This window comes from Phaseolus vulgaris, chromosome 7 (assembly GCF_000499845.2).
Source record: "Phaseolus vulgaris cultivar G19833 chromosome 7, P. vulgaris v2.0, whole genome shotgun sequence".
NCBI lineage: Eukaryota > Viridiplantae > Streptophyta > Magnoliopsida > Fabales > Fabaceae > Phaseolus > Phaseolus vulgaris.
In genome coordinates this window covers 26,157,118-26,176,085 of record NC_023753.2, presented here as the reverse complement: position 1 = coordinate 26,176,085, position 18,968 = coordinate 26,157,118, and the positions used below count along the sequence as shown (strand labels likewise).

The following is an 18,968-nucleotide window of genomic DNA, read 5'->3' as shown; positions in this document are numbered from 1 at the left end:
ATTATAAGGGGAAAGGTTAAAAGTTTCGTGCTGGCAAGTAATCCTATTTTTCACATAAATCAATTAAATCTAAAATAACTTCATTTTAAATGATACTTTTATTATTTTTAAAATTTAAATGAACATCTTATAACTTGATTCTTGGTAAACCAATACTGGTAGTTGTAACCTAATCCTAATCTTAGTTTTACTCTTAATAAATGTTTTGAGTAGAGTTTAGAGGTTTAAGATACAGGCACAGTAGTCTCCAAACTCACCATAAACTTCATTAGACTTTTAAGCATATTCAAACTCAAGACAACAAAATGAAGAGGAACAAACCCCTTCACCATCTGAGCCGGGTAATTCAAAATGCAACAATGATTCGTATGGGTCAAATTACAATACTCTTCAAATACCTCTTTAGCTTGTATTACCCACTACTGAAACTTAGCAACCTTTTGCAGCTCTACAATTTTATGGTGATAAGAACATTGTTTGGTCATGACTCATGTTGCATATACAAGTGGCGAAAAGAAATACTGGAGTTCAGACTCGAGAATGTGAAAAATCTATTGATTATGTATCAATGTTAATTTTCCACTATTTACATTCTAAAAAAATGAGTGGAAAGTGAGCTTCAACTCCAAAACAAAATCATAGCAGCTCAGCTTCACTTTCTAAGATTTTTCTGACCAGGACAACAAAAATGGACATACAAGGCAAGCTGGCTAATTCTAAAAAATATCCCTACCCCCTTTTTAATGTGACGACTTTACAATTGAATGCCAACAAAAGAATGAAAAAATAATTTTACATCATGGCCATGGCGATGCAGGGATATGACAAACAAGCTGTAGGATGGTAAACTAAAAACAAATAAAAAATATAGAAAGAAAAAGAATAAAAATAAAAAATGGATTTACAACCTTAGACCAACAGCTGATAAACACCTACTAAGCTTCCCTTGCCTACTCATTTAAAAATTGGAAGGCGGGATTCTCAAGCAGCTCATCAGCTGCTTTCATGTCTGAGAAATCCTTCTCTTGCAGTGATGTAGAGAAGTCCTCTACTGAGAAGGGGATGCTGTAAAAACGAAGTAAAGATCCGTAAACATGTTGTCATTGATCAAAATATGAAATAAAAATCTTCAACGTAGAATTGTACTGAAAGTTGACCAAGAATTGATAGATCACAAATTAAACTGCCTCCACCCGATGTTAAATAAAGAAATTATGTATTAACTTTCTTCTATCGCTTATGATGGCAGATAATAGGCTATCGAAGCACCATTTGAAAGCTTTCCTTATACAAGCAAACTCACCTGGAACTGTCATCCAACAAGAAAGAATCACTCTGAGCATTATTAGAGTCCTCAGCCATAAGCACTCTCATGCTTGAAAGAACCTGAAGGAAGATTTGAGCATGTTATCAAGCATTTTCCCCGCTATCAGAGAAAATAGGGAAGGGAAAGGGGAAAAGGCTTACATCTGGAGATACACTTCGAGTATTGTAGTTAGCATCCCAATAAAGTGTACATATTCTGTAAAGCTGCTGGACACTCATGATCTGATGCAGGAGTGGGGTGCGGACACAAGAGAAAAAGTATGAGAGAGACTAATAGATTCTGAAAAATATTCTTAGGTAGAGAGTGACTGCAAACGTAAGAGATTATGCAGATGTGATCATTCATAGAGAAGGGCCTATTGGATCTGAAAAAATGTTTTGCTTGCATTTTTAACTATTTTCATTATTTCATAGATATGTTTCAAAACAAAATAAGGTAACACTTAATTGAGATTGAAATCAAGAAATGAAAACAATTACTTTTCTCAAACCAAACAGGCCCTAAATTTCCTTAATCTCTTTTCAATCCATCCTTAGTATGGAATACAAACTTAAATTAATATGAATTCCAGTCGTAGAAGTAGCCTCGAACACTTTCCAAGTTTAAGTTAAGGTGATAAAACGAGGCAATTTCCTCAACTGCTACTTGCAGAAACATTTTCATGACGCAAATACAAAGAAACCAAATCTGAACACGTGATCATTTCAAGAACTCATCATAAAAAATCTGCTCTACAACAATTAATTATCTTATCAAAGATATGACATTTTAAATATTAACAAATTAATGGCAATAAGTTGCGTACCCCATATACACACAGAAAGATCGGGATAGATAGATAGATAGATACTTACTGGGCATAAATCATTAATGATTTCATCATAAGAAATCCTATACTTCTGATGAATAACCTGTATATAAAAGAAGACAATAATTAAACCAATATTAGGAAAAATAGATTATTTTTATTCACTTATTCACCATTATAATTATTCTAAATTAAAATTTTCAGTCTTAAAATCAGGTAGAGTACATGCAACCTCACAAAAGCAAGCCTTAAAATCTAATTGATGTGCAATTATTAGCCGATGATTGCTCAAGTTAGTTATATACTTGAAACTAACCACACCCTCACAAGATTGCAATTAAGGCAGCAAATGGCCACAATTAAGGTGTACTTCCAACATTCACAAAAGGTAGCTACCATAACTAACATAGTTCATAGAAAGCCAACATGGATTACAAAACTTAAGAAAAAAGCAAGGATAAATAGTGCTATATTATCAAATAAGACGCTTACCAAGAACCCAACAGCTTGTCTAATGTGCTTAAGCTCATCCCAAGATGAACCTGCATACTGCAAACCCAAGGAATTAGGTTAGACTTTGGAGATCAGTACACACGTTCAAAAAGCCAAAGATCAAGCATAAGTCATCACTGTATTTTGTTACAGCCAAAGCAATAAATGTACTAACTGAAAATCTAACACCCTAATACCATCAACATAACAAATTACCTCATCTTTTGCTTGACAGCACCACAACTCCAATTCTGCTAAACCAGCTTTCACATATTCCCCATTGGTAAACGTGCAACAATCACGACGCAGAAGAAGACTAGAAATAATTTATTCAAAAAATAATGTTAGCCTTTAAGATTGTTAGGAATCATGCAATTATGAACATATTGTGTAGGGAAATATTGTAATTAGGCATTTTATGAGCTGCATAATTATGTAACTATTATCCATTGTATTTGTGGCTCTAACTATAAACAAGAGCCTGTGGTGTTTAGTCAAGACACACGGATACATTCACATCACATGAGCTCTTATTCTTGTTCCTCTCAAAAATACAATGATGTAAAAAAATTCGATTATGTTATTGTAGCATGTACAAAAAACCACTTACCTATTGAAGAGTTGAACATTAATATATGAGAATGTTTGAGTGAAGATCTTTTGGATAAGGACTGGGGGTACCTGAAATCCAAAACATCATATCATACGATGTTTCATTAGATCATTAGATCTATTGATTATTTTGGGTTTCTTGAAGCACCCTACATCATGCCTTACCAAATTTTAAAAAATAGTATGAATTTGGCCAACAGGGAAGTAATTGTCTAACACTAACAAGTTAATATGAAATTTTGTTTCTTACAAAGTTTTCTTTCATGGTACAGAGGAGAGTATTCAGCGATTCTATAATACTCTGCCAGTGACCCATTGGAGAATCTTTACCAAAGGATCGGCCAGATCGTAACACTCCCTTAGATGTTCTTGGGGCCTGTATATAAGCAATAAGATTAGCATGAGGATCAGAACCAAAAACACGAGTGACTAAAATGAGAATAGAACCTCAGAATTCCTTTAGAAATTTCTAGAGAATATCTCCAGAAGGGAGATAGTACATACTATCTAGATCAGGGACTAGCTATGGGAACCTATTCAGGATTTAAGACATTGTATCCAACTTCATCCATTCAGTAATGATAAAACAATTCAACAATAGCCAACCGCATTACAACAAACCTGGATACATAAAGATATCAATGATGCCAATTCTTTCTTCAAGTTATCCCTAAGGATACCATATATTTTCTCCACATAGGCTGTGAGCTGTTGCTTGAAAAGCAAAGCAGGATATTTAGCTTCTACCTTGCGAACAACCTCTGATGGAGGGGAAGAAATGCTGGCAGAAGAAGGAGATGACCGAAAACCCTGCAATTAGGCAATCAAACAAATTACGGTGACTTTTTGTGGAAAAGGGATCAGAATAAAAGATATGCATGGAATATTCAATACCATAGTCATTCTCCCAAAGAGGGACGTTGGATTTGGTGGTTTTTTTACAGGAGTTGCATCAGCTGAACCACCAGATTTCAGACTTTGCTGGAGCAAAAACAATAGTGCAGACATATTTGACAGCCAATAGGCCATAAGATCATTGTCATCTTGATTCTGCAAGGAGTAAAGAAGAAGAAATACAAAAAAGTTACAAATGCTCCCATACTTTTCTTTGAAATACCATAAAAAATAAGATATATATATATATATAAAACATGAAAGTTAGAATCACATCATTTAAGACCACTGAAAGTTAAAAAATTGATTGTTCAACAAATGTTTATGCAAATTGGCTCATAAGCTCTCAAAGAAAAATGGCTGGAGGGATAACTATAACAATTAAACCATGAACTAGCCCAAGGCAAAAGAAAAAAAAACTGAAAATGCATTCATATTACTGCTAACGTATCTCAAATGGAAAACATATTCACGCTTTTGAATTCAAGCTAAGTCTAGCTTAACCCCAAAAGTTATCTCAAGAGGTGAGGATTACCCAAGCCTTTAGTTATACTTGTGCTATACCTATAATTGATGATTGCAGGAATTTATTATTATTATTTATTGCACTAGAAAAGTTGGGAAGCCAAGTAGATTGCACAGGGAAAGCTGCACATCCTTGTAGATTTTGGGACAGCTGAGGGTGGCCCAACATCAAATTTATGATAGGCTTTGGATTCGTCTTGAATTTGAGCTAAACTTTACTCAAGTCTAAAAACTAGTGTAATGAACAGTGTAACTCACTCCCAACTATGATACACTGCTATAAACAGATAGTGAACATTAGATTAACTATTCAATAATTTAGAATGTAGAAAATTAGAATAACCAGCGTAATTATGGCATGCAACATGGCAAGGATAGGTAGAGGCTCTAATAGTCTAAAATAGTATCAAAACTTAAGCTATTATATCAAAAGCTAGAATAACTAGTGTAATGAACAGTGTAATTCACTTCCACTAAAATGCACTGCTATAGACAGATAGTGAACATTACAATACATTAGACTAAAATTAGAACGGCCAGTGTAATTATGGCATTGAACATGGCAAGGATAGGTAGACGTTCTATATCAAAAGCTTAAGCTATTAGGTGAAAGTTCAATCCAATTATTTTGAAGAGAAAAATGTCACCTCAATTGCAGAACCAATCATCTGGATAAGGCGATCAAATACACTTGTTCTTTCAGCCTCAAATGATTTCCAGTGGAGGAGACATTTATAAATGGTAAATGCAGCAACAGGCTTTCCGTGATGGAAACCAATATTTTTCGTAACACAGTTCACAAGTGCATCAACATTCTCCTACAGTGAAAAAGGTGTAAAAAAATTGAACTTACTCACATGAAGAAAGATAAATTAAACGTCAAAATTTTAAGCACACACATGTTGACGTTCAATGAAGGATCTCCTCAATTTGCCATCAGATTCTGTACCAAACTTCTTTACAGGTGTGACACTCTGTGCTTCCTGCATACACGACTCTTTAAATTTCACTAAACACAACAGATGCCTAGTAGTGGAAATGTACATAAAGGGTAGAAAGCAATGTACTCACAGAAGTTTTATGATCTTCACCCACATGGTGACCATTTTCCAATTTCTGCAGAAAAAAATACAAATTCCAAAAAATTTAGACTTATATACAAAGCATGAAGACATACATACATTAGAAAGTAAAATTTACCTCAGATATGTTGGTAGAAAGGTGTTCTAACATTGTTTTTGTCGAAGAGTTTAGCAGAGACTGTTGCCGTAAAACTTGGTTTTCGGATTCCATATCTGAGAATTTCTCTTCGAGCCTATCAATATCAATCAAAACAAAAAAATGGTTATGCTAATGCAGAATCTTGTAATTGCAAATACAGGCTATGGATGACTGCTATTCAAAGACTAGAAATAGTAATAGTTCAAATAAAGATACCAAAGAAGCTTTGATCCCAAAGAATACCTTTGCATAGCTGTCTTCAACTGGATTATTTTTGATTCAGCATCCAAAGTCTGCTTCAACCTTTCTTCACTAATCTTGTTTGCCTCTTCATATCTTTTTTCAGTTTCATCAATTTTCTCTTCCAATGAACTCACCAGGGACTGTAACGAATTCCATGAAGCTCAAAATTAATAGAAAGAAATGGCCACCTATCTTTCCAAAATTCACAGTAGACCCAGATACAAAGAATTTATTTCAGTGAAGAGGAGATATTTATGCCCATAATCAGCTCACCTTGAGTTTCTCATTTTCACTAGTTAGCTTCTCCAACAGAGCATGGTCAACAACAGGAACCTCCTGTATGACAGGTGCTCTCTCAGCTTCTCTTTTTGCAGCCTCTCGCTCCTTTTGAAGTAATAACTTGGTTTCTTTAAACTGGAGTTGCATCTCTTGCAAAGCAGATTGTAATTTTTCATTTTCTTGTGCTTTTGATTCTTCAATGTCAACCTACATTTGTTAATAGAGATTTAACAAGCATAGAAAGGAAAGATACTAAATAGTATGTGCGTGTGTATACAAAAATATCCTTCCATCAATTATACAAATTAGATTCATACCACCATTTAAAATATCTAAAATAAGAATTGTTATAAAATTAATAGATTGTACCGCAATATTTATCCTAAATTAATTGGAGTGCTTGTCATATTGCAAGTTAGAACTGACAAAATAATAATCATTTACCCTCAAGCGTTTTTCTAGCTGCAACCTCAATGTGAGGTCTTCAACTTGCTTTTCAAGCTTATTTTTGGCAGCTTGGAGAGCTCCAGTTTCTCTAGCAGCCTGAAATTAATAAAACAAAATTCAATTGATGAATAACATTACAAAAAAAACATAGCTAGAAATGGTAACATGTAAGACAATAAGAACTATATAAGAACTCCCTTCCTGATCAAAATACTAGCATATCCCTTGATTCTGACCAAACTATATAACAAAGTGAGTCATTCTCAAATCTAGAAAGATAAAGAAGAATTGTGGGTAAATTTTTGTCTCACTATTATTATGTCTAACCTATCTTTTATAGTTGGTGTGGTTAGTCAGTTTATGCAGGTTCTTCGCATTGATCAGTGCAAAGTTTTCCTTCACATTCTCAGATACCTCAAAAAGGCTCCAAGACAAGATCTACTATATGAAGACAAAGAAAGTACCCAAGTATCTGGATATTGTAATGCTGATTGGGCAACGTCTCCTATAGACAAACATTCCACTATTGGACATTGTGTTTTCATTGGAGGGAATATTATTTCTTGGAAAAGCAAGAAAAAAAATGTAGTTGCTCGATCAAGTGTTGAAGTAGAATATAAGGAAACGACATCATTCACTTGTGAATTTGTGTGGATAAAACAACTCTAAGAACTAAGACTTTGTGAAATTCAACAAATGAGGATGTATGATAATCAAGCAATTTTCCATATTGCTTCCAACCCTATGTTCCATGAGAGGATAAAACACAGATATTTACTGTCATCTTGTTAAAGAAAAGTTGTTGTTTAAGGAAATTTGCACTGAGTTTGTTGGCTCTAATAATCAACTTGCAAACATTTTGACGAAATCTTTTAGAGGAGCTCGGATTCAATTTATGTGTTCCAAACTTTGAATATACAATCCGTATTCTCCAACTTGAGGGGGAGTGTTAGAATGGTTTATATTATCTTCTAAGCAGAAGTTGTTGTGATGTATCTATGTTGTAGGTCATTGATCCTTTATATATAAATGAGTCTGAATCAGTAGGGAGATCTAATTTAAGATCATTTAAGCTCTTTTCCTCATCTATACAAACCATTCTTGGATCTCCATGGAAATGATTTAATAAAGTCATGGTTTTATATTTTAGAAACCCAAAACAGAAAAATGCATAAAATACAAATTCCCGTAAGGTTTTTGGATATATAGAGCTTTGAGTTGTCTCTATTAGGTGACAAATTTGACAGCATTTTGTTCCCCACATTATTGTTTGTTGTAGGAAAACTTTTCTGAGGTATCTATTTTAAATAATGGAGATAAAGAAATATCACAGCAAAGCTAGAAAAGTATAATCATAGTACTTGTTCCCAGACAAAATGTTGCCAATGGCAGCCAAGATTTAATGCAGCTAATTAAGTTTAAAGTGCAGATATTCATGCAGTGGTACAATGCATATGGGTAGTTTTTACTTCTGATATTTAATCTTATCTATCAACTTACCACATTAAGATTAAAACATTTAATTGATTGATTCAAGTGTTCTTTCATAAGTGGGGAGGAGGGGAAGTGTTACCATCTTGAGCTTCCGTAATTCTTGTCGAGCAACTTTTCCTCTCCATGAACATTGTGTTGTAATTGCTGCCTTCTTTAGGTTTGTAAAATGATGGAGTGCCAGGTATTTCCTGCAGTGGCTCTGCAATACACAAAATAATCACAGTTGCAAGCATAAATCACCAAGAAACAAAAATATATTACACAATAAAAAACCAAGCTCATCAACAATGATTTTTGTAGAGGATACATGGGCTTTGGAATTGGACAATAACATCGCTAAGATTAATTTAAAACATACTACACCGATGTATTTTAAAAATTCTCTACCTGAATGACAATAGCAGCCCTAGTTTGCTTCCTGAAGCGCAGCTCACTACGAGCAGCCATCCCTCGCATACCAGTCTGAAGAGAAACAGCCGAGCTATTCGATTCTTTATATGCCTTCCTGGCAACATGCATGCGGAAAAATGTCTGAATCATCAGACTGGAAGCCTCCCGCCGCAATCCTTCATAAACTTGCCGAGCAAGTTGTCCTGTAATTAGCATCGAGAAACTCATGAAACTTTCCAAATATAGGTTTTTCTCAGAATTCAACTGGTGAGCTAATGTTTCTAGGAAACAGGTAGATACCTCTGCATGCAGCTTGAATCTTTATTGCAGACAATCGTATCAAGACAAAACTTCGGCAGGCCAAAAAGGTGCGCACTTTCCTCTGAATAATGCTTGCTGCCTTTCCTAAGACCTCACTTCTACGAGTATCTAGATCTGCCATTTGACCAGCTCGAAGAAACACTTTTGTTTTACCAATCTGCAGCAAGAAACAGCAAAATAAACCACAAGAGCTTAATATAATCTCATAAAGATAATCTGCGGTTACCTTGTTGAACAATAAAAATTCTTTGTAGCGAGCACAGATGAACATAAATAGCAATTTGAGTTCATTACACACTTGTCAAAGATATAAAATAGTTATAATTCCCAAACCAAAACCACATTTCCAAGGATATTGTCCACAGAATGGCAGTGAAAGGGTGAAAAAGGAAGAAAAGGAAAGGATATTGCTGGTTCCCAGCAAAAACTCCAAAGCAGTAACAAAATAGACAAAAATTGGGAGGATATAGATCATTAGTTTCCAATAAGTGTAAAAAAATATTAGAGATTGGGAGGATATAGATTAGACAGTTTCGCCGATACTCAGGTCAATGATGATTTCTCAGTACATAGCAATTTTTTTATCCAAGTAAAAATTGTTATTTTCCACTTCAAAAACAAATATATACTAAACTCCAATTGGAGACTAAGTCTCTAAATGAATTAAAGGTCTGAATACATGTAAATAGTTACCTGATAGCCCTTAAGTCCAACCTTCTCCAGAATCCTCTTGCAAACAGTGACCTCATCAGAACTAACAAGTATAACATGAAATAAATCAGGTTTTCGAAATATCAAAACTAATGGGACTAACAATGAAGATTAAAAACATAGATACCTCCCATCCATAGCTTCAGGTGCAAGAAGTCCAAATCGATCTGCAAATTCATCAAATGTTTTCCTAGTCGGATAACCGGCACAACTTATCCTAATTGCCTCCATAACTCCCTACAGATGGATTTACTATGTAATCAATATATACTCACATAGGGACATATTATAACTTCAATAACAATACCAACTACACAGTCCAAAAACAAGCAAGCAAGTCTTACCCCACATCGCAATTGCTGCAAAACATTTTTATGCTCAAAAATTGCTGGCTTAAGAAGATTATTTGGTTTAACACAACGAATGTAGTGCGGCTCAGTGGCACTGAGAGTTTCAAGTAGTGCTTGCAATTGTTGCTGCATGAAATACGAAAGATTTCAAAACTACAGAGGTTAAGGAAGAGATTAACAATGCATCTTTAAACGATGGGGAATAAAAAAACAACCTTAAACCGGGAACCTATTGAAGAAAACTTTGATTGTTTGGATGATTCCTCAGGTGAAGGGGGGAACAACCCAGACACAAAGGGGCATTTGGAAGCATAAAGAAGTGCCTGGTGTTCTGCAACAACATAATCTTTGTTCTTGTCCAGGAACAGTTCAGTTTGATAAGTGACCTAAAATTGACACAGATCACATCAAGCATTCTGGTTACTACATTTGCAGAAGCAGAAGTACAATATTCCAACTTACATCACCCGCATAATGGCAAATTGTGAAGTCACTACGTGACAATTTGGGCTTGCTGAACCTTTTATGATTTTTGAAAGTCTGATACAGCTTTTGGGCAAAAGTTTCATGTGTTGATCTTGGAAACATACTGCAAAACGAATACATATATAAAAGTTATGAATTATGGCAGAATAAATTCAACCAGCAGTATTGAGATATTAAGACCGACAATACCAATTCAAAGGTACAGTACAAAGTATACTTACCAAGCCTCATCAAGAAGAGCAATAATGCCTCCAGGTTTCTGAAATTATACAAAACAAATAATGACAAAATATGGCACAAACACAATTTTGTTATCAGCCAGTAAATAATATGTCAAAATCATTAATATTACATTGACAAAGTACTAATATCGATTTGCCTACACCAAAAATAGAAAATATATTTTCAACTTCCAAGGTATTCATATTTTCCTTTCCCCTTTTACATCAAACTTGTTATTAAAACCTACACCTTAATAGATGTAAACTGACAACTTCAATATTTTTACTTTTAACCATCAAAGAGAAATGAATCTGATCCTTTTATGTTGACCATTTGACTTCAGGTAGATATCAGCAGCTTGAGTATGAATTGATCACATAAATCATATCAACAGCTATTCAAATTATTCCCTCCATTTTGAAGACATATGAGAAGAAGAGAAATTCAAAATCTAGCTTAAGTTTCCTTGTGAAACTAATTTTTGCAACACCCATAAAAGGTATGGAGGAAACACTGAATTACTGTAACTTTGTCGTTATTCCAAATCCCTTGATCCCCACCCATCCTAACAGTTGACATTAAGCATACTTTCTGGAAAGTATCTACATTTAGTTTTCCAGTAAAATGAATCTCAAGATACTTTTTATCCCCTATCTTCTGGCAAAATGTCTGCCTTAAAAATAACAGTTGAATTCTGAAAGGAAACTATAATTATAGTGAGTAGCAATTAAAATTTTATAACTTCATCAAAAATTAAGTTGTTATTGTCAATGTGCATGTGGAATTTTAATATTCATGTTTCCCCATTTTCTTAAAAAAAATCTAATTAGCCCTCTATTTTTAATAATTGAAAAGAAATATTGGCACACTAGTGCATGCCAAGACATAGCTTATAGTGAAAATGAAGCTCCAGAATATAGTTACCATCAAGCAATCAAGGAAAATGTATTTCATGCTACAACATCTCTCTAGCATAAACCAGCATGCAAGCTAGTCACTTTCACGTACAGCCACACATATTACAGTGGGCTTTAGAACCTACCAAATATAACCTTCACCCTTCACATTTAATCCATATTTTTTTCTTAAAAGGGGAACTTTACGCCTAATTCAACCTCACAAAATAGAATTGTAAGATGAGATTTACACCCACTTATATATTATAATTTGGCCATCTTTTTACTCGATATGGGATCTCTAACACAACCCCCTCACAATGAGAACTGAACATCTAAAGCGTAAGACTAAATATTTGTGTGTGGTCCGATAGCAGCTAGTACAATAAGTCCAACAAACCTTGATAGGATAAGTTTTAATTCCATCTTAAAACATAGATTTTAAGGTTTAGGATTTAGGGTTTATCGACTTGTAAAATGATTTTGCACACACTTATATATCCTAATTTGGTTATATCTCTAGTCGATATGAGATCAGTAACATTTTTAAAAGAAAGGAACAACTTACATAAAAGATTTGTATAATACATAAAGCCAATCAACAGAATGATAGTGGAGTGAGAAGGAAAAACCTTTTCAATGAGATCTAGAATATCTTGATTATCAACAAATTCAATGTAACTCCAATCAATCTCCTCTTTTTTGTATTCTTCTTGCTCCATTTTGAAAACATGCTGCAGATCAAGTATTTTGATCATTGCAAGAGCATGTATAAAATGAGTAAAAATAACAAGTATCCTCATCAAATATACAAGCGAGAGATGCAGAGCAATCATCAAGAACATAATCTTTATTTACAAAACAAACCTGATTAAAATGTTGCTGAAGTTTTTCATTGGTCAAATTGATGCAAAATTGCTCAAAACTGCAATGTACAAAGAACAACCAGGAATTATTGAAATATCTGTAAGCTACCACCACTATTGACCAGGTAACAAAATTTCATCAGAATTGAGTTTAATTAGCAATATTCTTAGGATATCTTAAGGTGACAAACTGGACTAATTCATAATATAGTGCTTTGAAATGGAGTGAAGCAATATGATAAAAGAATGCCCTATCCATTCACAACGGTAAATAATGGCATAAAATGGATTAGTATACCCTTTCTTTGATGTTTACTCAAGATCAACCCAAGTTAATTACAGAGCAAAAGGAGTACCAGTAATGCACCTGTTAGTCTTGAAACTCTCAAAACCATAAATATCCAGCACGCCAATTAAGGATGTCGAATCAGGGTCTTGTCCAATTGAACTATTAATTTTATCCACCAGCCTGCAAAAGATGACAGAAATTTACTGAAGTGGGAAGTACAAGCAAATTGACTAACCACTCAGACCTATCTTAGGGCTCAAACATCATCTTCAAGCAATCCACTCAGACCTACCAATCAAACAGCCTCGTGTACACAATCTTAGCCAAAGCGTCTCGGCTGAGTGCAGCAGATTCTGGATCTAGCCATTTTGTAATAGTTTCATCACGAGTAACAATTACACGCTTGCAAAGAGAATCTTCAAGTGCCTTTGCATCACACCTGAAAAAAGTTATAAGCCAAGGATGTCACATGGAAAGGATACAAAATGAAAGTCTACTAAGAGATTATATTTTAACAAATGCAAGCTTGCAAAGATGGCTCACATGAAGAGTTCAGCAGCAGTATGTAGATGGAACCAAGATTTTTCATCTTTGGGCACACTTGAGTCCATTTCTTTCCCTTTTGTAAATTCAATGTTGCCAAGATGCAAAATTGCAGCAACCACTTGAAATATTGCATCCTGCACAGCAATGGAGAGGAAAACAAAAAAATCAAGCAATGAAACACGTTATATTTTAAGAATCTATTCACAAACTTGCAGAAACTCCCAATGAAATACCTGCTCCTCAGAACTTATTCCAACAACGTCCATTGCTCTTCTCGTATCCCGATATTCTTTTAACTCATCAAGCCCTTCCAACTCAAAGCAATTTGTTTGATTCAGATAATGAAATTCTCTAGGATTTCCTAATTTGAACTTCTCAATATCCTGCAGAAGTAAATAAAGAAGGTCAAGAAAATATAACCCAAAGAAGCCAAGCACAGACTTAATATTAACAGGCAACACCAACATCATTTCATAACTAAACCAAAAAGGACACATCATACAAAAGAGCTTAAAAAATATACAACAGAAGACAAAAAGGAAGGTTGCTCATTTATAATTAAATCCTGAAAACAAATTTATTGTAGGCATAAGGTCTATATATTATAAATGTAGTATAAATTGATTTTTCAAATCTTTCAGTCAATCTAATCTTGACTCTACACAACAGGCATCTAATTACCTCCGGAGGTGCAGCACAGAGCATATAGAAACAGTGGTAGTTCCTCTCTGGATCTGACAGCTGGCAAACACGTGATCTTTCCAGCAGATAAGTTCTGATTGCGGCCCCAGAAATTCTTCCCCTCTGATCAAATTGAATCTCCACAAACTTACCAAAACGACTGTAGAAGTCACAAGTAAAAAAATAGCACAAATAAGACATGAGCAAAATTTTGCAACACAACTAATGGAGGGAAGAAAATTTACTGTAATTCTACCTTGAATTATTGTTTCTAACAGTCTTTGCATTGCCAAAGGCTTCTAGAACAGGATTGGACTGTCAAGAGAAAAGGGGGTAAATAGGCCAGCTAAGTGAATATAAAGATAAGGTTTTAGCAAATTTAAACACTGTCAAAGGTAAGAAACCACATAAAAAACTTACGGTACCCAACCAAATAGCCAGAAAACAAATCTACAAAGGGATTGATCCCTTACCTCCAGAACTTTCTGCTCAACTGTTCTACCTTCGGCAGCACTATTGGTTCTCCCTCCCATGTAAGCAAGATAGCGCATGAGTAACTTAGTGCTTTCTGTTTTCCCAGCCCCACTTTCACCACTAACCAATATTGACTGGCTGATCCCCTCATTAATCATAAGTCTAAATCCATAATAATTTATATGGTCAGACTTGCAATTTAATAAACTGTGGGCACAAAAAGAGTGAAATTACCTATAAGCTGCATCTGCAACCGCAAAAGGATGTGGACTTAGCTCACCAAAACCTGCTCCTTTATATTGTGCCATCATATGGCTATCATATAAATGAGGAAGCCTTATGAAAGGATTCACAGCAATCAATATATTCCCAGTGTAAGTCTGGAAGCAAAATTTCAAATGCGTTAATGTCAAGTAAATATAAAAACATTAAGATACAAGGGAGACTATTTGGAGGGTTGGAATCTGAATTACACACATAAATTTCATTGATATCATATCTTGATCTCAGATTATCCAGGACACCAGGTTCATGTAGATAAGCAAGTTTTGTCATATCATCCACTCCACATGGTGGGGCTTCAGTATCTTTGTGGTAAACACTAGAAGGTTTAACAACAACCTGCCAATTTCAAGACAGAGGCATGATTCACAATGTTAGAACATCAGAATGTTCCAAGTTTTAACTTCTGACTTCAAAAACTTATGCCTAGTATACACCCAATGACCTACAGGATACTGCAAGAACTAAGCTACCTTATCTTTTTTCTGCTTCTCTTAAATATTCCCACTAGTCATTTATGTTTAAAGCACTTAAAGCAATGCTAATAAATTTACAGGACAAGAAAATGGTGAAGAATAGGATTGAATTTAATAAATATTAAAGCATTCTTACCGTCTTCCCTGAAGTGCAAAGGACTTTGATTTCTCCCCCTTTAACCTCCAAGACCTCACCATCTATCCAGGCTACTTCAGAATCCTCCACCCAAACATGGGAACCTACAACAGGATTGGCGGTGGCAGCCTACAAAACAAAGAGTGTCAACTTAAATAAACAGGCTTGGTGGTGGAGCCCACAGAATTCATTCCCTCTCTAATAAAATGCATGCATAATCAAGCAACAAAAGAGAAAATAATAAACAAAAAGAAAATGGTAAAATAAAGTTCTGAGTCCCACAAACGAAATTGAAATGTCTCCTATAGTTGGTTGTACAGAAAAAGGTATTTTAGTGCTAAGAGTAAGTTTACCTCCTCACATAAGCACACTATAAAGCAATGAATTATAAATGCTTATTTTTGGCAGATGAAAAGTACTTTACTTTAAATAACCTAACAAGATTTGTTCAGATAGCAAAGCAAGTCCCACAATTTACACATGCTTGAAGCATCAACAGCCAGCCCATAATCAGGAAATGGTTCATTCTGACGGAAATTTAAAAAGACAGTTTGAATTCTCTTTCTTCTATCTTAATTTCCATAGCTCAAGCACTCCTAAAATCAACACATATTTCGTACTCATACTGAGTATGCATTGCTATGGAAATGGTTCATTGCTGTCAAAACTCGAAAAGACAATTGGAATTCTAGTTCTTTTACCTTAACTTCCAAAGTTCAAGTACTCCTAAAATCAACATATATTGAGTACGTACCAATACCGAATATGCATTAGGCACTCATGGCGACAACTAAAGTCAAGTGCCTAAGAAGAGTTTGGACAACTTGATTCCTTACAAGATAGATAGATGGAACTAAAAATCAAAGAAATGGTGGGTTATGTATGGTGCTGCAATTCCCAATCTTCAATCCATTGCATTGAAACTCCATTCAGCTTCATCCTCCTCTTCTTGTTCAAGAATTGAATCTCCTTTTATGCTATATGTTATGCTTATTTGTGTTCTTTTATCATTTATTCAATTTACCATTGCTTATATAAAATCCTATTTTTTTATTTTGTATACTTTTTATGTTACATTAATGTATATGTATCCTAGATTTTTATAAAATTCTATTTGTCTTTATATGATTATAATTTATTCATATTAATGTATCAATTTCCTAGATTTTTCAATTTCCTGTATCCCATACCCCTGTGTTTGTACCCGATGACATATCCATGTCAGTGCAACATAGATCTTCACTCATTTGGACGTTATACATTTCCTATTGAAAAATGGCATTTGTTGAAAATAATAATTACAAATCTTTTTCACATAAAATAATCAATTCCATGAAGGATAAACTCAAAGTCCCCCAATTTAATTTTTCTTAGCTTACAGGTATGGAATGAAAAGCTGTTGACAAAAAGAATTAGAAGACAACATATGAGAACATCTAGTACCTAAGTCCACTTTGGTAACTATAATGTAAGAGAAGAAATAAGTAAAATAGAATCCACACAAGTTAACAATTCATAGACTAGTTAAGCTTCACAGAATATAATGGAGGCAACATCGAAAATAAAAAAAAATAAAAAAAAAATAAAAATATATATATATATATAGAGAGAGAGAGAGGGCAATTGTCCAATACTCTATTTGAGTCTCCAAAGATATAGATGACAACCGAAAACATCAAATTGGTATTGAATGCCATTGGTTGTGTCTTTCAAAAACAATTTGATGCCCCTTTAAGGACCAATTTGATGTATTTATAAATGAAGAGACTTTTACTCTACATTATAGTAAATAGAACAAGACAACAGCATAGAAAAACCCTAAACATATAACCAATGGAAATAAGCAAAGACTACTATCATCAGTTATTATTTTAAAAAAGATAGATCTCTTAGATAAACCCGACCATGAAGATATAACTGAGCAATTAAGTGCCATATAGTCACAAGCATAGGAAAGAAGGATTACGTCTGTTCTCCTCAACCATAAAAAAATCACACACACCCATTAAGTTAGTTGGAGTTAATCACTTGCATTTTCAAGAATGTGACACAAGTCGTCTGACCATTTTAATTGAGCTTTTCTTTTAGAGGTCGGGGGCCGGGATCACATATTGTTCCTTTATAATTCGAAATCAAATTCAAATGCCAAATAAAATGTTCTTTGCTTTGAAAATTCATCTAAAAAATCAGTGATACAACAACACAGCCGCAAAAAATTTATGAAATGGAAATTAGCGGTCCAGAGCCTAAGGCTCCCGTTTCAAAAAAACAGACTTATAGATTTGTATCTAGCTCAATCACATGCACCCTTAAAGATTATCCAAAAAAAAAAAAGGTAAATTGATAGTAGTAATCTTCTGAAACGATGTGGCGAAAATTGGAACCCCCTGTTTTTTCTAACAGCTTAGTCTAATAGCAAAAAACACCATCCACTATAATAGGACCCCTACAATGTCGCTAGGAAATTAAAATAAAAAACAGGTGTACATTATAGAAACAGAGATATAAAAAAAATCGCATAAACAGAAAAAAAAAAAATCTCAATTCTGCTTCCATGTAATAACAGATCAGCTCCCAAAACAATAAAAAAAATCTAAAAAAAGGTAAATTATCTCCACACAGAGATATTTCAATAATGGAACACAACACATGACTTCGAATTGACTCGACGGTGACCAAAAACAATCAGAAGAGCGAGAAATTGATACCATTTGCTGTAGATTGATCGGATCGATAATCTTGCGGCCGTTCTGGATCTAGCTCGCTGCGCTACTGCTCCAGTATAAAACTCGAAAGATCTTCGAATTTGAGAACGATGAAACGAAGGTAGGAATTGAGACGGTCTATGTACCGAGTGAAAAAACTATGATGATGTTTTATTATTATAAGTATATATAATACATAATATATACTGATGAAATTGAATTGAATGGAATGGAATTGAATTGAATTTGAAAGCTTAAACCCTTCAACAACACCAAAACTTTTGAAGAAGAGGTTAAGCCCTCTGTGTTCTTCCTCTCTTTTCTTCTTCTTTTCTTCTCTCTCTTTCTTCCACCATCTTTTTCTTCTGCTATAAGTTTATTTCCTTATTATTATTATTGTTGTGAATATAAATTATTAATATGATTATTACTGTTAGATTAAGGTAATTTATCCCATTATAAACTTATTTAACTTATGTAAAAATAAATTTGTCAAATATACTGAATAACAGGTATATTTTTATTACACTATGAAATCCCCTTTTGCCTCTATGAATTGCCGGTAATTACTGGTATGCCATTGGGGTTTTGTTTTTGTAATACTGGATTTAAGACACTGTTAGGAATGAGATTCTTTGTTTAGAAGTCTTTGTCGGCTAAATTAATTAGTTAGCCTTCACTATCATTATCTATTATTATTTATTTATAGTTTTTCACATTATTTGATATTTTTAATGATAAATATACTTATAAATAATTAAATATATTGCTGAAGAAATTATAAAAAAACAAAAT

At 34.0% G+C, this 18,968-nt stretch overlaps 1 protein-coding gene across 1 annotated transcript; it reads right to left on the bottom strand.

The window, feature by feature from the left end:
• Positions 1–527: 527 nt before the first annotated feature.
• Positions 528–18,562, bottom strand: LOC137828969 (myosin-6-like). The gene is made up of 39 exons (XM_068635755.1): positions 18,177–18,562; positions 15,469–15,597; positions 15,052–15,195; positions 14,809–14,954; positions 14,574–14,736; positions 14,357–14,415; positions 14,101–14,260; positions 13,653–13,802; positions 13,417–13,553; positions 13,166–13,312; positions 12,952–13,053; positions 12,586–12,643; positions 12,351–12,452; positions 10,822–10,859; positions 10,577–10,703; positions 10,330–10,500; positions 10,109–10,240; positions 9,892–10,001; positions 9,747–9,807; positions 9,033–9,210; positions 8,730–8,935; positions 8,422–8,541; positions 6,846–6,944; positions 6,396–6,608; positions 6,123–6,262; positions 5,859–5,973; positions 5,730–5,774; positions 5,558–5,641; positions 5,306–5,476; positions 4,134–4,289; positions 3,861–4,049; positions 3,490–3,615; positions 3,238–3,308; positions 2,844–2,943; positions 2,628–2,684; positions 2,182–2,238; positions 1,468–1,548; positions 1,304–1,386; positions 528–1,065 (listed from the first exon to the last, which is right to left on the bottom strand). Exons 1-39 carry the CDS (start codon positions 18,177–18,179, stop codon positions 951–953), a joined length of 4,545 nt encoding a protein of 1,514 aa, XP_068491856.1. The 5' UTR covers positions 18,180–18,562; the 3' UTR covers positions 528–950.
• Between the last annotated feature and the right edge of the window lie 406 nt (positions 18,563–18,968).